The 21,349-nt window shown below is 40.9% G+C and overlaps 1 protein-coding gene across 1 annotated transcript; it reads right to left on the reverse strand.

Annotated features, from left to right (window-relative positions):
• Positions 1-2,600: 2,600 nt before the first annotated feature.
• LOC138258760 (uncharacterized) lies at positions 2,601-16,542 on the reverse strand. Its single transcript, XM_069206012.1, has 3 exons — positions 16,484-16,542; positions 13,582-13,598; positions 2,601-3,395 (listed from the first exon to the last, which is right to left on the reverse strand). The coding sequence occupies exons 1-3, from the start codon at positions 16,491-16,493 to the stop codon at positions 2,820-2,822; spliced, it is 603 nt and encodes a 200-aa protein (XP_069062113.1). The 5' UTR covers positions 16,494-16,542; the 3' UTR covers positions 2,601-2,819.
• Positions 16,543-21,349: the final 4,807 nt, after the last annotated feature.

Genomic DNA, 21,349 nt, shown 5'->3' on the forward strand with positions numbered 1-21,349 from the left:
CTTCACCTCAGTGCCCCAGTCCAAACCTGTGTCATAAATCTGACTGAGAACTGCTCATTATCAGGCTCTGATATCTGCACCCTGGTGATAATAATGCAAAATAAACAAAGCCTCCCCTTAAAGAGAAGATATGTGCCCCTGTGCTTATTTAAAAATGAACTGAAGTCTCTGAGCTACTCTGAAGGTGTCTGGGAGTTACTGGCAAGTCACGATTGACTAGTTGGACATATCTGCTCTAAAACATCTACATCATGAAAACTTTCAGTATCTGCCCAACATACTGAACAATTGCACCTGCTGGTGAGTCCACATTACCAACTCAATCTGTTGTCTATACACCCGACCCACTGGCTATTAGTGAGCATCAGTACAATTGACCTAATGGTGCGCAGGAGTGTAGCCAGAGGAAAGTCAATCAACCCCATCTGGATTTTGTAGAAGCCAGTATCGCTCTTTGCTATTTCCAGAAGGATTTCTAAGAGTTTCCCCTTTCCCCTTAGATATCTGTATGGTCACTGTTGCCTGAAAATGGTCAAGTTGAGCTCAGTAACATTGGACTCATAGCCCTGTGGCTTATGACAACCTCGCTACTGCTGTTGGAAGCCCATTCATACCCTAAATCCTAAAAATGTGAGCTTCATTTCACCCTGTGTCTATCAATGAGCCCAGTGGGATTGCCTGGCCCCATAGCTTCCAAATCCACAGGAAACGCATGGTGGTAACCAGGTGTCTCCAAAATACAGGGGAAACTCATTGGGTGCAAGCCATGAGGTGTCACTCTGTTTCCAGGTACTCAGAACCTTCATGGGAGTAGTCTGGACACGGTACAGATTTACATATCTTTGTCCATGATCCCATGTCTCTATAACAGGCAATTGGATCACATGTTTTGATGTGACTTTGCTCAATTAATTTTTTCAAACCTGTAGCAGCCTCATTTTGTGGTTTGGATTCCCATATCACTTTGGTGTAGGGGTCTGCTGTGTTAACGGTAAACATATTCTAGCTTTTAGGATAAACTGTAGAAGTTCATCCAATGAATTATGATTTATACATATGAGAGTAGTCCTCCGGGATTACTTGAGGACAAAGAACTGAATTATTATGTGAAAACAACGCAAATAATGTGAAAGCTTCACCATGTGCATTTGCTTGGTGTTATTATCATTTTTCCAAGCATTAAAATACCATTTGGGCTCATAATGTCCACAAAACGTGTTGAACTTTCTATTTTTATCTATTGCACATTATTTTATTTACTGTACTTTTCCAATATTAACTGCAGACCTCTTTAGTTCATTTCATTTTGTGAATATATGTGTCACATTTTGTGTGAATTCCAAATATACTGTCACATATTTGAGTCACTCTTGACAACTCCCTCAATGAAATGTGCATAATTGAAATGCCACTGTGTTGAAGGAGGGATCATGGACTGGCCCACTGTTAGACCTGACAGTGATTTTTCCACACATCTCCTCTGTGGTCTCCGTGTGTGGTAATTTTGACGCAAACCAGGTACTTTGTGCAAACAAGAGTCAACTGTTGACTTTTAAGATTTAAGACTCTTCTTAACCCTGCAAAAGTGATATTTCAACTTGTGCTTATTGAATCTTAATCGTTTTGACCTTAATTTAACCAGATAAATATCCTATCATTGCTTGTTAAGTTAAGCCTGACTGCTCAGTGCCAAGCTACCAGAGTGTGGGCATAGGATAATTTGGATTGTGTGTGACTTACCCTGACTAGGATTGTGGTCTCTATTTAGACACAAGTGTATACCTCTGCCAACTAGAGACCATATTTCTAAGAATATCTCACTAAACTCCAGTGGAAGTGTAAGGCACCGCAAGGCAGTAAAACCAGTGTTACAATAGCAGGGGCTTCATATGAAGAACAAGGCGCTCAGACGTAGCACAGAATGCAGGTTTAGGACTTGGTAGCAGGGCTATGTCCATAGTAGATGTCAATAACCCAGACGTTCCACACAAAGAAATATAACGAGAAACACATCAGGTAGATGGATGCCTTCCTCCAATCTCTCTCTTTCTCTCTCTCTGCTTTTCTGTATAATCAACCTTCCCCTTTTTTTATCTTTTCCTGTTACTTCTGCATGCCTTTCCGTCTATCTACTATTTGCATACTGCTACATTCGTCCCATCTCGTCACCAGTTTTCTCCTGAATAAATTGTATCACACAATGGAATGTTGAGTATAAAGATTAAGGGTGTTACCTAAGGGCACAGAAGCCGGCCAGGACCTATGCGTTTAAGAGTATTCCTAAATCCTGAGATCAGAAAGAGGAAGCTGTATAACTACATTTCTCTCAAATTCAAAGCATTGCCTTCGCAACAGCTCAAATGCAACCATGGTGTGTAATAAAACCATCAGTGTGGATGTGGTGTTGATGAGTCTTAGTTCTCAGGACTATTTAAAGAAAGTTACATCCATCTTGAAAAGTAGTACCTCCCAACAGTGTATCATATGTTCCAGGAGCTGAAAATGCAATTCGTTCCTCTAGTGTTCCTTATATTTGCACAAAGGGTGGATTTACAAATCAATGAAAATGTATTTTGGCCGGAATGCACCAAAACAGGTGATAATTGATTCATGTATTTATTTATTTTAAAGTATACACTGCAGTTATACCAATTTTAAAAATGTCAGATAGTAAAATCTATTTGGAATACAATTGCAGAGTTTTAAGGCTGTTTAATTGAAGAGATGTATGTTGAAAACAGATGTGGTACAACATGCATTAATAGATGGACGATTTTGATTGATTCCTTGTCATGTTCGCTTCCTATAAACTGCCTGAGTTACTTTCCCTGCTTTTGTCCCTTGTCTTTACCCTGGCACGTTCCTTCATGTCCCTTTCCTTGGCTCCCTTGAAGACCCTTTCCATAGTTTCCATATTCTTGACTCTTTCCCTTGTCCTCTGCTTGGCTCTTTTCTGTTTTTTCTCCATTGCCTTGCCACTGGTCCTGTCCCTTGCCGACTCCTACTTGTTTTTCTTCAGCTTTTCCCTGGCCCCACTCCTGGCCATGTCCCTGGTCTTTTCCCTGACCTTTTCCCTGGTCTTTTCCTTGGTCTTTCCACTGGTCTGTTCCAAAACCCTTTCCTTGATCAGAGCCCTGGCCTTTTCCCTGGTCTTTTCCCTGGTCCTGTGCTTCACCTTTTCCCTGTGCTACTCCAAGGCACGTCCCTTGAACTCCTTGCTTCCCAGGTTCCTGGCCATAACTTTGGCTTGCCTCATAGTCCTTTCCCTTGCCAGGACTGATTCCTTGTCCTTGTTGTTGGTCTTTAGCCTTGTCCTGTCCTTTGTTTTGTGCTTGGTCTTGCTTTTGTCCGGAGAGATCTTTTTGAACCCCGCACGTTCCATCACTTTCTTTTCCCTGGTGAGAAAAGAAAGGAAACAAGATGAAGGTATGGAAAGTTTATTGTTCACTAAAAAGAATCATAATTTATTTAGTGTATACAGTTATTTAACAAACACAGACACCCACAATGATAAAGAATACACATGCACAATACACACAACCAACACACATCAGCTGATCAGTGACGCAAGGACACGCACAATACAAAGCCTGTAAAGAAGGATATGGTTTCAATTGAACCATCACAATTTCAGTTCATTTTACAAGTTTTAGTCGAAGATGCTTAGAGCCCAAGTCAACATTTTCCCACTTTGGGGCTTCCTCTTCTGTAGCAAAGACCATTTATTAGCCCCTTGATATAATCTGGTACCCTCATCTGGCATCTTGAGGTGGCAAGTAATGCAGCTGCTCCCACTCGTCTTATTGTAGCAATGCCATTGGATGCGGCAGGGGTAACATCATGCTAAAAATACATTTTTCACTCATCGACATGCAGTATATGAACACAATTGACATGAAATGTTTTGCTTTTTTGTTTTCTTTTTTTTTTATTTCATACTCTCATAAACAGGTTACACCGTTTTTCGTAGAGGAACTATTTTCTAAGTTTTAAACACCAAAAATGCTGCCACTGATGACATGATTGATGACATTGTCATTGTAATGAGCAGCAATATCGATCTCAGAAGATCATCTGTGAATGCTGTTTCCTCAACTCTGCCCCTGTTTTTCTCACGAGGGTGCAGAAGGGACAAATCGTATCTTGTCATTCCCTCTGACAACTCTTATTAAATAATAGAAAGGAACAGTAACTGGCTGCCTGCTCTCTCTGCTTTTTATACTTTTAGTTTATCTAGAAACAAAGCATAATATAATTTCCTGTTTAGGTACCGCCATTTGAAGAATATTATACATTTTACTCAAAAGTACTAAGGGTGCAAAGTGTGACAGATATTTAAAAAAAACAAATTCGACAATGTATTCCATTGAGGATCTTCTTAAGAATGGAGTAAACTTGTGCTTTATTGGAAATGCAATCAGATTCCCAGGAGTACAAATGCGAGGCTTTGCCATGCCAAGGTTCACAGAAGCTCTGGTAGAAAATATTAGTAATTTCTTGTTTACTGACATGAGAAATTAGTTGTGCATCCATACGTAGACATTGATAACAGTCGCCCACAGATCAGATAAATGTCTGGCATGAAAGCATCTGCACTTTGAAATCTGTTGTGCCCACTGTGAAAGTATTTCTCCCTTGTAAGAAGCCCCTTCGCCTACACCCCGTCGCTTTTAGAGGCATTTCCCTCTTCCTATCCTCTTTCTGGAATGGATTTACTGCTGCTCTTGTAAATCTGTGACCTTTTTCTAGGGTGCCAGTGATTTGAGGAAATGTTTGTGAATAGCCCCAACGAAGTACATTTATGAATGCTCCCAATCTTTGAGGGCTTTCCCACTCTTTACCTCCCACATATGGTTCCTAATAGAAGATGTACTCGCATTAAAATATGTCTGCGACTGTTTTGTGCTTGTAAAACCATCGTTTGTGATTCCCAAACATGGCTTTATACGTAACATTGCTGCTTTTATGTTTAGGATGCACTTACATATGCAAATAGCCTTGTGAATCAGGCCCTGCGTATTCCAATAGACAGAGTGTTAAATTGTGTTATGTTGTGTTACATTTTTGTGAATTTATAAAATGCTCCAAATTGCTTATGTCACCTACGATGGCTTCTGTAGGATCTGCACTAGTGTTTTGTGAGGTAATTCCAGTTTCATGGACATCAATGATTCGGAACGGGCATTACAGGCAATTAGGGAATAACCATTGCAGGCTAATGGGATATCAGCAATACTGTCTGTAGCATTAGCAGTACTCGTGAATTGTGGTACAGCAATACTGGCTGATGGCATTTGAGCAATACCCTGTAACATATTGGCAATACTGATGGATGGCAGATAAGTAATACTGGTTGATGAGGGATATGCATGGCTTAAGTATTGGCAATACTTGTGAATGAGTAACAGTGGTGGATTGGAATGAGCAATTGCGCACTGACAATCTGCCGGATGGTAGATGAGCAATACCTGCTGATGGAAGGATGAGCAACCATAGCTGGAATAACACAAAACCTGGCATAGTTAGTATTGGCGAGTATTGGCAACACTGTCTGATGGTGGATGAGCAAGACTAGGAATGACTGGATGAGCAACTAACTATTGGTTAAGGTGGATAAGCAATGCTGATTGATAGTGGTTGAGCAAAAGGGGCTGATGGGGAATGATCAATACTGACTGTTTGAGTAGCATGGCTAATGGCTGATGCAGTAATGGAAATACTGGTTCATTGGGGATGAGCAATAAAGGCTGATGGGCACGGGGGTTGGCAACCTGGGGATGCACGGTATGAGCTGACATGGGATTTGTTAGCAATATGGTTATTGAGGTATCAACTACCCTCTCAAAATAAGCAAAGGGTGGTGACCTTATTTTTCACTGTCTGGTACTTTGTTTAGCTACAAAGACTGTCCTGCTCTTATGTAGGAAAATACGTTTGTCAAACTTTCTCTATTGGATTTATTTTTATAGGCATTTTCGAAATACCAATAAAAGCACCCCAAACGGGTTTCAAAATATTTCATACTTTTGAAAAAATCATGCACAGTCAAATGAGCTATTGTGTACACCTTATTGTGAGGTGCGACCTTCTCAATGCTCATTAACCCCAAACCTCACCCTGCTCCCCAATAAGAACTAGAACTAAGGGAACCACGAGTGAGCGCAGGACGCAAGGAACCTCACGTAGATGTAATTTGTGGAAAGGAAACTATGACAGTAGCACATGGCTAGGGTATTTCTGGAAGGAACCTAGAATTGAAAGAGGTGGAGCGCTCTTGTATGAGTGGGGCTAGGTTGTGAGGGGGAGCACCTCCGATAGAAAGTGGGCCGGGGGTCCCCATTGGTATTCAGTATTTCTGAAGTTATCTAGTTGTGTGTTTGCCATCCACTCCATTGTTAAAGCTTGCCATAACCTGGCGTGCCATTGGGAGAGAGATGGTGCCATTGGTTTCTTCCAGGATGCGGTTAGGGCTGTCTTTGCTGCTCCTAGACTTAGACAGAGGATAGAGAAGTCGCTAGAGGTTTGTCGTTTTAGAGATTCATCCCTTAAACCCAGAAGGGCAAAGTCTGGTGTAGAAGGTAGGGGATGACCTAGTATAATTTTTATGTGTGCTAGGATTTCGGCCCAGAAGGGGTGGATAGTGGGACAGCTCCACCAAATATGGCAGACCACATCCCCTCCAGAAAAGGTTAGATTGATTGGGGAATATTGTTTTGATTTTAGTAGAGTAAAGATACCAATAAAATAGTATTTTATAGTGTGCTTCACACATGCACAGGGAGTGGTTAAAGCAGTGGATAGTGTTCTATAATTTCTGCCACTGCTTATCTGAGATTGAGGTACCAAGGCCCATAATTATACTTTTTTAGCGCCGCATTTGCATTGTTTTTTTGATGCAAAATCAGCGCAAACTTACATAATACAATTGTGTTTTGTAACTTTGCGCTGTTTTTGCGTCAAAAAATGACGTAAACGCAGCGCTAAAAAAGTATAAATATGGGCCCAAGTAAGTTGTTCTAAAAATGCACCTGGCATGGAGTATAGGGTGGAGCTATAGATTTAAAAAGAATAATATGGAGGCCTTGGTACGTCCAGACTGGCATACACATTTTTCCACCGGGGTGAGGGCTCTGGTGGCCGCTAGGTGCATTGCAGGTTAAGGGCCCCAGTGTGTTAGTTGAACGTTGTGATATCTCTCAGTGACGGGTAGCCCAAAGTCTCTCTGGTAGTGCTCAAAAGTGAGAATATTCCAGCAATAAAAGAGATCTGTCAGCATTAGGCAGCCCCCCCTGCCATAAATCAAACAATCCTGATGTTAGCTGTGGACGAAATGCTGGATTAAAGTGGATAGAAGTGTATACGGGGAGGGAGATGTGGTCCAGCCGTCTGTCCTGATTACAGAGTCCCACACATATAGGGTAGTTTTAGTGTGTGTGCTTACGTATACATTAGAGGGTCAGTTCGGTTTTGACTTCCAAAGGATGTTCCAGATGTATTGCTCAGTTACTGGCCTGTCCATGTGGAGCCAATGTTTATCGGACTCCCTCTGGGACCACTCATTTATGACCCTCAGTTGTGCTGCTTTGTAGTACAAGAGGAAGTCAAGCAATGCCACCCCTCCCGTTTCTCTTTGTCTTCTAAGCTGTTGTCAGGAAAGCTTGGCTCTCTTATTTTGCCAAGTAAAGCGTTTTATGGGGGGACAAAGCTCTGAAAAGAATTCTCGGTCTGGCTCAATCGGAAATCTTGGAAGAGAAAGAAAACCCTGGGCAAGACAGTCATTTTGACTGCATTAATGTGGCCCAACCACATTAGATAAAGGGGTGCCCACCGTCTAAGATCCATTTTGAGTTGTGGGAGGAGTGGGGGGAATTTTGCACTGTGTAGATCTGAGATTTCGAGTGTAATTTTAATTTCCAGATATGTTATGTCTTTCTTGGTCCATTGAAAGGGAGTTGTTTGTACTAAGGTTTCCACTTCAGATGTGGGGAGTCTTAGGTTTAGCAAGAAGTTTTATGAAGGCTTATGCAGTATCCCCCTACTGATTCTTGTGCAAGTTCCTGTTGTGAAGCAGACAGCAATGTAGTTGGGGAAGTAAGAGAGAGCAAGACATTGTCTGAAAAAAGTGAGATTTTATGATCAATGGGGCCGAAGGGAAGGCTTCTGATTGTTGGTGTTTCTCCTAAAGTTGTCATGCGTCTGTGGCCCCTGGATAAAGCCTGGATGGATATGCTCTGGCAAGATGCTTTATAGTCTTGTTGCTAATATTCTAGTATACAACTTGGCATCAAGATTCAAAAGGGAAAAGGGCCTTGAAGAGGCACACCTGTGCTGGTCCTTCCCTGGTTTGGGGATAACTGTGAGCAGAGCCTCACCCATGGAGGGAGTGACTATTCCCGTTAATGTTATGAAATTAAAAAAGTGAGTTAGATTGGGTGTTAGTTCAGTGCTAAATGTTTTATGGAAGTGGGCTGTAAACCCATCGGGCCCAGGAGATTTGTGAAGCTTAAGACCCTTCACAGCTAACTGCATCTCCTCTTCAGTAATTGGACTGCATCAATCTTCATTTTTAGGGTTGGGGAAACTTGGGGTAAGTTGACTCCCTCCAAATAATCAAGTTGTGTCTTCACTGGGTGTCTCTGCCATATAAAGGCTTTCATAAAAAGTGCGGAAGGGCTTTGCTTTCTCCTGTTCAGAATTAATCATCTTATCTTCTTCTGTTGTAAGATGGCCTGTACATTCCTTTTCATGTTTCACCCTCTGTTGTTGAACTAAATGGGTGCCAATGTTGTTCCCTTTATCATACAACCTGTGTTTAATTTGGAGTAAATTGAACTCTGCTTTATTTGTGTAAATTGCATTTAATTTCCTCTTAGAGCTGTATATTTCCTCTGTAGTTGCAGCGTTGGGGTGTCTTTTGTGGGCCCCCTAAGCCACATGGAGTTTGGCTTCTAGGAGAAGCATTTCTGAGGCTTTTGTTTATTTTGTGCTGCTAATAGATAGATTTCTCTCATTATACAGCTTTAAAGTCATCCCATGTAGTGGTATAAGAAGTCTTGAGGAATATGAAAGGGAAGAAATTCATGAATTGTCTTATGCATATTATCTCGAAAGAGGCGGTCCCTGGTAAGGGAATTTGGGAAAAAGCACCATCCTTGTTTAGGTGTCTGGGCTGCCCAAACCAGAACAATCTCAACCAGGGCATGATCAGATAGGGCAATAAGGTAGATTGTGGCCAACCTAACTGCATGTCGTAGGGATTGGCTAAGAAATGCACAGATCAGCTGTGAATAAGAGCAATAGGACTGTGAGAAAAAAGTATAGTCGCGTGCAGTAGTAGAGTGGCTTGACCTCTAAGCATCTATCAGGCCTATAGCATGTACTTCCTGTTTTAAGGCTTTTGTGAGCTTCCTATGTGGGACTGTTGGGGATAGGCAGTATCAAGGGCAGATTCCCAAACAAGGTTGAAGGTTGCCCATCAAGACAATCTGCCCTTCTGCGAGCTCCCCCGTAGAAATGAATGGAGGAATGTGGCCTTTGAGGAGGCAGCGGCATTTACTGATAGCTTTGTGCAGAGTCTGTCATGGAGTGTCCCCTTGACCATCACTATCCTCCCTTCTTTATCTGTCTTAGTACCTAGCAAGTGAAAGTTGAGAGAGGAGGGGAAAAGCAGAATGACTCCATTGTGTTTAGTTGGTGCCGAAGAACAGTATATCTGGGGTAAGATTTATGACAGAGCCTGTGCTAATCGGAACATTGTAGAACGGTCTCTTGTAGGGCTACTATATCATATCTTTTGTCTAGTATATATTTTCACATTTTATTTCTTTTAGGGGAGGAGATAAACCCCTTTGTATTTGAGGTGTAGTTAATACCATTAATAAGGTTGGTAATTAGTATTTTCTTGCGGGTCACATTTTATTGTGCGCCAGCTATTAGTTGTATCACCTCCCTCCATAATTAGTTCTGCAAATCTCCCCTTACACATCACAAATGGTTCACTGATGAGATAATTGACAAACAGTAACACGTAAACAATGGGGAGCCTTAGTCCCCAACAGGTAAATAAAAGAAGCACTAGAAATAGGTGTTTCACATGTGGCATTCATGGTTACATAACCAAAAAGTTGAGTTGTAACTGGGGGCAGTGATTTGGTATTGTGACCCCCTTGAGGCATCTCGTGCCTCGAGGATCAATGGCTCACCCCTGGTGTTGTCAGCCTAGGATGGCAAGTGTATAGAATGCTCGATATTAGAAATCCCCCAGATGTGGCCAACCTCACAAATGTTCAGCAGGAGTAAGCAAAAACATTTACAGCAGGGAGTTAAGTAGGTGTTGTGTAGAAGAGGTTGACGGGGGACTCTCAGCTGATAAAGCTGGTCACTCCGGGGCCCACGCGTTTCACCTGGTGCCTAGGTCATCGCTAAGGGAGCCACAATCTCTGACCCGACCTGTTTTTAGTGGAGGATCTCCCTCCAGAAAGGTCCCACTCAGGAATTGGGACTTCCAGTAGTTCTGTCGCTTCATACAGAGCTGTGAAGTGGTATGCTCTATTCTTAAAGGAAAAGTCAAGGCCAAAAGGATAGGTCCATCTGGCTAGGACATATCTGGGCCATGTCACCCCTCCTCGGTGTTGTTGGCCCATTCAGTGGACTCTGTCCAGTTTACTTTTTGGCCTTTGTGCGCCTAAGAGCTCTGAAAACAAGCCGATGATGAAGGCCTCCAACTCATGACTTTCTGCTCCTTCCTCTAGATTTCGTAGGCAAATGTTATCTTGCCTGGATTGATTCTCAAGGTCTTTGTATTTCAATAGAGTAGCTTGAAGATTGTCCTTGAGATCGTCAAGATCCTGCGTCCAAGCCCCAATAGTGTCCACATATTGTTGTAGGATGTTAAGTTTGGATGTAAGATCTGACCTGAGGGTCTTTAGGGAGGCAGCAAGATCAGCTGAAGATCCTTCTGTAACTCTTTTTTTGGAGGAAAGAATTGTCAGGCCTATGTTGCTGTCTGCTGTCACCAATGCGGGTTGGGTGTGAGCTTCTGCTGATTGAAAGTAACTGGAGACCCTATTGGCTTGGGATTTTTTGGGCAGCATGTAGAGGAACAACACTGTTGATTTGGGCAGTCCTTGGTAAATGGTGGCCTCAGACCCTCCACCTCTAGTATCAGTTCTAACCAAGGCCACCACCATTCCCTCAGTCATGTTGCGGTGTTTGCAGTTAAGCATTTCCACTTGCAGTAGTGCTTATCATTGGAAGGTCCCTTCAAAATGATTGGATATGCTCTTAAGGCACAAGCCCCCTCTTATTATGTAGCTAGCTTCAGGGGGGATTCAGGGACGCAGTGTAGGATACTAGAGTCTCAGGTGGGGAAAGATGTCCTTCTGTGAGATAGTTTCTCTTTGGTCTCCTCCCATAATCTGCACTTTGGTGTATTTGTTCTGTGGCATCAAGTTATGTAGGGGTGATAATGCTGTCTACTGCCACTCTCATTATAAGTGTGCATGGTGACGAGTGATGGGCTAAGCAGAGCAAGTGATCGTATTACTATGCTGCAGTTGCGTGGGAGAGAATGTTACAGCATTTGTGGTGCGGGTGATGTCAAGCAAGAATCCTCCAGGGGTTAAAGTGAAACTTTCTCTGAGAAGACAAGCACCCGGGTGCCACGTTGTGTGACCACTATTACTGGGTCAGGTGAGACGAGTTTGTTTCAGGCCCCTGATCGACGATCTTTGGGGTGATGTGGTAGTTGGTGGGAGGGGTTATGGTAGCTCTGGGTCGTCTGTTCAATGCTTCCTGGGGACAGACACCCGTAGGCATGGTTGCGTAGTCATCAGGGATGGGGCGATGCGGCGGCCAATAGAGGTCAATAGTGGTCGCTGGTTCTCCCCGGCCCGATGGGCCAGCAGTGCTCTCCACAGCCATCAGGTAGCACCCAGGGTGGGGATCGGAGAAGGGACCGAGCCGTGGGGAGTGTCGAGTCCCGAATGTGGCCGCATCCTTGCTGGTGAGTCACTCCGACCCTAATTGCGGCCTTCTCTCGTGGCTTCACTTGGCTGCCTCAGAGTTCTGTGGTGGTCAGGGAAATCAGCTTGACGGCTTTCTTGGCTCCCCCTCCATCTCAGTCACTTCACCAGCATTATGAACCAATAGGGTTGAGGTGGGCCCCCCATTAACTTGAATAATCAGTGAATGCTATGGAGCTCATATGGATTACGACTGTGTGGCCATGATGGTTGGCCACGCCCCCAGGAAATATGTTTATGATACTAAGTGGGCCTTTTAGTCAAAATGATAATTACTGATTGCTTCATCATAGAGGTTATTCTTCACCAGCGTTTTTTTTTTGTTCAACAGACCGATCCAAAGGTCTCATTGTGATCAGGCTAGTAGATGAAAGATTCTCAAAAGTCCCTCCAAACCTGTGTTGATATTCTTTCGACTACATGAATAAGATTACAGAGGGAATTAAAAAAATCTGCTGTAATCACTGATCATTGGAGAAACAGTTCAGTATTTATCTTGGTGTGATGATCTTCTGGAGCACCATTTATGGTGACCACCCATCCATGTCATTATAAATACTGAGGCCTGTTCACAATCTACATTTTGTAGTATGTTTGATAGTGCTACAGTGGCACTACTCGTATGTTACAAAACACCTACATACTGGTGAAGAGCTGCACCTCTGCCTCTCTGCTCTTTTCTACGCAGAGGTCTCGACCACTGTGGCAGAGATCTCTGAACATGAAACATGGTTGGAAAATATGGAACATTTGCTCCTCTATGGGATGGGTTTAGGGAAATGTAAAGAGGGATTTAGGCAGGTACATGCTAATACAAAAACACATCTACAAACAAGTAAGGGCCTAATTACAAGTTTGGTGGTCGGACCTTCCAATTGCCATAACCACGAGAAGGAGGCTGCCGTCATGCCGACGCCCCCCCGCTCAGTTGTTTCACAATGTTTCCACCGGGCTGACCAGCAGAAACATCGTATTATGACATTTCTGCCTGGAAGCCCAGCAAAAACAGTGCCACGGCATTGGCCTCGGCTCCTTTGAGGGAGCTGAGTCCAATAACATCGCACAAAAGCACCCTTGGAAAGTGCTCTGACTGCAGAAATTTATTTGGATGAGATAATGTACTGTAACTTTTTATTTTATTTAGTTGTAAATTATTGTTTTCAATTATTTTACATTTGTAGCTTGCATTAAAAGATTTTTCATCTTTTTTAATTAATAAACTTTACTAATTTTCTGTTTCCTAACCTTCGGGAGATCTCTGCCCCAGTGGCAGAGAGATCAAACTATATATGGAAAGTTATCAGTAGGAACTGTACCCTTGCAAGTTCAGTATTAGATGTCGCCACTCTCTGATTTTAGGGGGTGTAGACATTCAAGTCTACACTTAGGTGTAAGTCTGCAGCCAGAAGTGGTGTCAAAATCTACTCTACTTTTGCATTATTTTTAACATTGTATGAGGAAGCCAAACAGCGCAATTTGAATCTTTTTGAATTTTTATATAATTAACTTCTGCCAACAAATTAGCAACAGCTTAGAAATATACTATACAAAGTCTTACCTGCTTCTGCTTTTGTGCTGTAAATTAAAAAGATAATATCGGCTTGAATTAATATTTGAATTAATGTTGGGTTTTTAACAAAAATCGCATTTTTGCAACATTTATACAACATTCTGGTTTTCATCTGCTACATGACAAATGTTAACACTGCTGGATGATGAGAATGCAGTATTTCTTTTGATCTATTTATTTGTATCGAAGAAAGGAAACAATTTTTATATTAAAAAAATATATACTTTGGGAATAGGGATTCATCAACACATGGAAAATGAATTCACATAGAGTTTATGAAATAGGTTTTTTACATCTGTAAAATGTTTTCCATATGAATACATCCTTTGACTTACTGCGCCTTGAAACAAGAGTATTGTGGATTCTCTGCACATTTGCACACTTCGTTATCCATACAGACATATGGATAGCTGGTTATAGTTATTGCAAATGGTTGTGAATGCTAACAAGGCCGTGATTGTGAATGTTGCCATCATTTGCGTGGCCATTTCGCCTGACATTCTCCTAATGACCCACATGCACCTCCTCTCCTAGACATCAACAACTGCAGAAACATTTTCAAAAGTGGCAGAACATCCTCATCTATAAGTGACATCTCCACAAGCAAAATTGTGGCAAAATGACCTTTGTGAATCAGGATTGCATGTTGCCTACATTTTTCCTACTTTTCCATGAACAAATGTGACTTTCAAATGAACTAGTTTTTGTAATCAGGTAATTTACACCTTTTCCCTGGTTGGAACGTTTTTGATACTTTTTATTTATTTTTGAATCATTTAGTAATAAATCAAGAGACCACGAACACCGAGAGAGTAGGTGGGAAACGGTTAGCAGGCACAAAAAAGGTGATCAGTATGGATCATCTTCCCACTGCATAATGAAACCTCTAACGTTTGTATCTTAGAATAGAGATTTCACTTGTCCCAGTTCTTTAACAGAAAACCCAGCAACAAGTGAGCAGTTGGGGTTAGAGTTTGAAGTGTTTGGAAAGGTAAACTAAAGCTCTAATAAAATGTCAACAAATGTGCATCAGGTACACCATTTGCTAATGGATGTCTTGAGTCTGAGAGAAACATTTATTACAAGAGACTCTAGCCAGGTGGTGGTTGTTTTATATATAAGCAAATAAATACATCTTTGAGACAGATCTACACTAAGCGCTGTTGGTTATAAATATTTTATTCCATTGCATATGCCAAAAACATATTGCCTGATAGCAAATTAACCAACTTTTGATATGTTGACTTGCTACTGACTCTTTTGTGAAGTTTGAGTTTATTTTTTGGCAGCAAAGGAAACATCTCCTTCCACCCTTCTTTTAAGTGCATTGATGCGCTTTTTCTAAATAAAGACTTTTAGAGCTGCTCAATTTGTGACAACATGTTAACTGTTCACTGTTACGTAAAGGGTAAAACACTTTATTTTATCAGGCTTAGTAACAAGTGTTTGATAAGTGCAAATGTATCTTTCAAAAGAATTTCACTTTTTGAAAAAGTAAAATTCTAATAGATGCATTTCTTAGAAGAGCACAACCTAGGTGAAAGGTGGTGTCTTGAGAACATATGTTTCCTTCCTGTGATTTATTTGTTGCTTGTGAAATCTATTCTTCATGTAGGATACCGCCTTTGTGTATGGGAAGCTGATGAAGATGGCATTGGAATGGGAAAATATTCGCCTGTCTGCTTGTTGCTGAAAGTTGTGGCATCACAAAGGAGCTGCTCTCTGTGTACTGTCACTGGGCCCTTTAGATGCTATGCTGTAATCAAAAATTATACAGTCATGAATAATTTATTAGCGAGGCAGTAGAGTGGTACCTGCAAGTACTGTATCTTCGCCCTAATGGGTTCCCAGAGAGGATACTCCATAGGCATTTAGAGGAATGGGGCTCAGAGGCTGGTGGTTTGTCACTGAATGAGGTACCCTTTCATGGGGGTATAGCCATAATTCACGGTGCACCAACACTAATCCCACTGACTAATAAGAGTCTCACCAGTGGGGCCAATCCATTTTCCCTTCAATTTGTGGATTATTTCAGCAACTTTGCCACTGTCATTCATGGTCTCAAAATAGGAAAAATTGATTGGATTTGGGGAGATCAAAGATAATTGCTGATACTGAGTGAACTACATCATAGTACAAGGCCAGAATCAAATAATACATAATACAATGAGTTCCCAGATGCAATTTGATGGATCATTAGACAAGAATGTACCTTTGCACCCCAGTTATTCAGTTTACACACTTGCATCTTGATTTATGAATTGCCTAAGGGAAATTGTTCCAATAAAACGTGATCCTTTCCTTATGTAATATTGCTAGAGCAGGTGGCATACTTTGCTGTTGGACTGAGCGTGCATTGGCCATCAGCACAGTGTGGCTCGAAGATCAATGACCGTTTATACTTCGATATGCATAGCCCATATGTTAAAGTCTTTGATTGTTCTGCCATTTTTGTTGATATGACTGTAAAGCTGCAACTATGTAAGAGTAAAATTAAAGTTCAGTTAACTCATGAGAACAGCAGGAAAGCAGGCTACTGCACTAGAGTGCACATACGCTGAAGGCTCATCAGTATAAATGAACATTCATGTTGCTACTGCTTGAACACACTTCCATAACGTTCCTGTTTCTATGATTGTATTGCAGATGAATTGAGTACACTTTAAATAGTGCTGAATTCTGATACATAGTGCCTATTAAATTAACTTCTGAATATTTGTAACACTGTTATATTTTTAATGTAACTATTGTGTATTTGTTTTATTAGAGTGTGTAACTCATTAGTGCTAATGTAGTTTATTTAAACTGACAATAACCAATTGCTGATCTCAAAGAATTTAGATTTAGAAATTGTGATGAAAAGCAGAAATTAAGAGCAACCATCACTTACAATGATCCATGGCTTAGGAGTATGTGGTTTGGTGTCCCCGAAGAAGAAACAAAGGTCTGTGAAGGAAAGAAAGTTAATTAGAGAAGCTAAAACAAGGAATGGGAAACTTGATTTTTACAAGGTGACTATCTATTAATCAATAATGACATAATGCTAGATGCAGCATATGGGCTGTGTGCTTATTTGTATCCATAGAAACTGTCAGGACCTACGAACATACACTCACACAGCAGCAAAGAAGTACACATCTGGTAAAATTTAAATTATGTGAACCTATTTGCATTTGATTATTTGTTTATATCAAACAATATTTATTGAATGTTTATATAAAGAAAACACAAAAGAATACAACTAACCTGGAACAGTATTACAAAGTACAAGATGAAGTAAGTAAATTCAATATACAATTCTTCACTTATAAGCACTTAATACAACAAAGGACAAACAAATGAGTGAATAAAAGGAAAGAAAAGCAGAAAAACTAAGAGTCAGTATGTCACCATTGTAGTATGACACTACAGTGATATGACAAAGGTAATAAGGTATTCGTACCTGAAGAGACAGAGCACCACAATGGATGTGGTTCGATGGAAGATTCATTGGGGTTCAAAGTAATTGTCTAATGATCCCCAAAAATGTCTAGTTTGGGCTTTCCAAGGGGAATTTTGAAGCAAGATGTTGTCTGTACTTCTTAAGTAGGATATCCAATTCAGCCCAGATTTAAAAGAAGTAGAAGTGGTATATTTCCAGTTAGTGGGAACAGATTTACAAGCTGCCACCAATAATTTATCTAATTAGACGAAGTCTTCCTTAGATTTAGGATGAGGGACAAGAAAACCTTGGATAAATGAGAGGAAAACTCGAGTCAATTAAATTTCAAAGAGGGATCGTATAAAATCTACAATAAAAGAGTAAGTGAGGGAGGTCTCCATTTGTCTCATTGCAATTCCAACATGTTGGTTTTCTTTGAGGGACATCTTGTAAGGATTCAAAGGGGTCCTAAAAGTTCTATCCAGGAGCCAGTATTTTGTTTGGGTAAGGCCGGGTATATTTCATGGGAGACGACTGACTTTCAGACCAGCTGCCAGTCCGCTGGAGATATAAGACCCATGGGATCCCATTTTTTGATTAGATGTGTAGATTTAGGTTTCAACAGATGGTAAATCCTAGAGGTTTGGTAGCCAGATTTATTAAGAGCAGAGATGAGTGTAAGTAGAGAGGGGTCCTTATTAGAAAGTTTGGTCTTGGAACGGCTGACTTTCAGTTCTAGGAAATCATAAAAATCGAAGTGCCCTATTATGATTCAGGTGGTCACAAGACCGCCAAACCCACAGTGGCGGTAGGACCACTGCAGCTATGGGGGTCTGACTGCCACATTACGACCCTAGCAGTCGGACCACCAAAAGACTGCATTCTCCACCAGGATCTTTGATCCTGATGAGATGACGGCAGTTGTGGTTGTAATCGACCACGGCGGCGCTGAAGTCAGTGTTGCCATGCTGATTGCAACCATGTTCTCTGCCAGCCTTTTCATGGCTGTTCAACCGCCATGAAAAGGCTGATCAAAAACAAGTGCAGGGGACCCCCTCCCCAGTGCTGTTGGAATGCACACTGTGTGCTGGGCAGACAGTGTGCATTCTGAGGGTGCTAGGGAGGCCCCCTGTGCAATGGCACTGGACTCGGCTCCACGTGGAGCTGAGTCCAATGCCGCCGCAAGTTTTCCACTGGGCTGACCGGCAGAATCCTTAGTATCCACCAATCAGCCCAGTGGAAAATTTGTAATGGGTCCTGAGCAGAGAACACCAGCACTTTGGCGGCCTCCTAATCAGGAGTTTGGGGGTTGGGTTTTTACGAGCACCAAACTCGTAATAAGCCCTTAAATCTAATAGATTGTATTGATGTTGAATTTTCCCAAAGGAGCAGGGTTCCTGTGGTGTACCTAACTGTTTAAAAAAAAATGAAAGCCTTTAGACGCCCATGAACCCCAAAAAACAAGAGCGCATGTATTCTGATCCTATGATTGCACCAAAGTGATTCCAGATTGGAAATGCAATAGAGGTTTCTAATAACTTATCAACACTTAATAGAGCACACTTGGTGCTATTCAAAATATACCTAGCAGGTAAAGATGATAAGGAGTTTGTGAATAACAACATAATGAGGTGCAGGTCATCTAGAATTTCTGTTTCAACTCATAGCCAAAAAGGGGTATAATATGGTTGTTGGGAAAGCTTTAGTAATCCTGGTTTAGCTTAAAAAGGGGTTTGGCAGTTCATAAAGTCTCCCAGGCTAACTCTTCCTAGATCAGTAGGAAGACAAAGATTTTCTAATGTAGATTCTAAGGCCTTCATTTTGCCAAATTAATTTTGATAATAATTTATCGAGTTTCTGCTGGAATTCATCATCAGATAGAACCATAGGGATCATACTTATAAGATAGTTAACTACAATGGTCCTCATCATTTTATCAGTTTCTGTACAACTCCACCAAGTAATACATTTTGGATTCCACCTCTCCAGAAGCCTCTCAGTTTTCTTAAGAACCAGTTTAATGAATGTTTAATGAATGTTTAATGAATGTTAAATGAATGTTTAATGAATTTTGGTTCCCAAGAAAACCCTGAAGAATTCAGTAGATTAGTAGTGCAAGGATTATTGAAAGCCTTAACTTCAGATTTATCTTTGCTGAGTTTATAACCAGCCACACATACATAGCCATCATTTTTTTGTAATAGACCAGTAATAGACTGAAACTTTCTCAGCCACAAATAACATATCATCAGTGTATGCTGCACTTTTATAGCAGTTTTGTTAAAATCAACCCTTTTAGTTAGGGTTCAAAAGATAAAATAAAGAGTGAAGGGGAAAGAGGACAGCCCTATCTGGTATCTCTCTGTAGGCTAAAGGGATCGAATAAAAGAAGACCAGTTCGTACTTTTGCAGAGGGGGAGCTATAAAGCACCATGGACATTCTGGTAAAGGTATCACCTAAGTTGAACTTTGAAAGGGTTTCTTGAAGGAATGTCCAAGAGACTCTATCAAATGCCTTCTCAGCTTCTAAAGTAATTGTTACGGTACCAGAATTTGTTGATTTAGCGTTCTGTATAATATGGCAGAAGATGCAAATGGTATCACTAAACATTCTCTTCTTCATGAAACCTACATGTTGATAGCCAATTAAACAAGGCAGAAGCGGCTCTAATATTTTGCGAATACTTTTGGCATAGATTTTTGCATCTAAGTTATTCAAAGAGACTGGTCTGTATTTTTTAGTCAATGTTGGATGTTTCCCTTCTTTCAGGATCACTATGATAGTTTCCTTGCTGGCAGTTCCTGACAAGAAGCGTGAGTGTGAGAAATGGTGGAAAAGGTTGAGGAGTATAGAAATAGGAACGGACGCAAGTGTTTTATAGAACTTTGCGGGGAAGCCGCTGGGTCCTGGCACTTTATGAGTTTTAGGAGATATAATCACAGTATCAATTTCTTCTGGAGTCATAGGTAGACTAAGGGACTCTTTTTCTATTTTGGAGATGGTGGGCAATTGTATATGAGTCAAATAATTCCTGCATGACTCTAGAGAAGAGTTTGTGTCATCCTCGTAAAGAAATTCTGTAGAAGTCTTTCATGATATCCGAAATCTTTTAAGGATTTGTATGTGGGATGTTCAGTTTGTCTTTAATTTTAGAGATAGCCTTTTATGATTGTCTGCATTTGAACTATGAAGCTAGTAATTTACCAGCCTTAATAGTCTCACATAATTTTATACCTTTATATTTATTAATACAAACTGTGGTTCTTTCACTAAGGATTTTATTATATTCATATTTTTACTGGTCAGAACAGAGAGGGTGTGTGGAACAGGGGCAGACGAGTTTGGATTACAATGATTTAATCTCTTTCTCTAATTCCAACAGATGATTATTATACGGTTTATTCAATATAGGTTGAATATCAATCAGTGAACCCCTGACTGTCACTTTGAGTGCATCCCAAAAGGTAGTAGGAGAGACAGTAGCACTTGAGTTATCTTTGATATTGTTAAGTATGGTATTTTCTATACTGTTTTCGGTGAAGGCATCTGCAATTGACTTATCATTGAATCTCCAAATTTTGCAAGATGGTCCCGAAGTTGTACCCAGAAAGGATAAGGAAATAGTGGAATGGCCAGAAATTGGGTGTGGAAGAATATTAGACTGATCTATCAAATGAGTATGTGTTTTGTACATAAGAAGATACCTCAATTCTAAGGTATAACTGGTGTGGGGAGGAGGAAGAAGTGTAATCCCTGGTGTCAGAGTGTTGTAGCCTCCAGAGAGGTTAAATCTCAAGCACACCTTAGAGAGAGCTTTATGGGATCTAGATGGTTGAAAAGAACTTTTAAATTGTCTATCTAGGGTAATGTCCATGGGGAGATTCAAATCTCTACCCATGATGATTAAGTTGTGAGTGGGAATTTGGCCTAAAAGAGCAGATAGTGAATTCCAGAAGTCTGGGTCTTTGGCATTTGGGCCATACATATATTAAGAATGTGGAGCGAGTGTGAGTTCTTGGAAAGCTTTGTTATGAGCCATTTACCATCAGTCTCAGAGATATGGGAATCAACTGATAAGCCAGAGTTCTTAGCAATCAGCATTATCACCCTTCTTGTCTTATTAATGGCAGGGGAACAGAGGATATCGCTGATCCAGTTCTAACCAAAGGACAACAACTCTTTTTGGGTGATTTTAGTTTAAAGTAACAGGATTATGTGAGCCTTAAATTTATATAGATAATTCTCAATTTTCTTGCGCTTAATTGGGTGGTTAAGCCCTTTAGCATTCAAGTAGATTAATTTCAAATTATCATCAAAAGTACTATTATTCATAA

This window comes from Pleurodeles waltl, chromosome 9, assembly GCF_031143425.1.
Source record: "Pleurodeles waltl isolate 20211129_DDA chromosome 9, aPleWal1.hap1.20221129, whole genome shotgun sequence".
Taxonomy (NCBI): Eukaryota; Metazoa; Chordata; class Amphibia; order Caudata; family Salamandridae; genus Pleurodeles; species Pleurodeles waltl.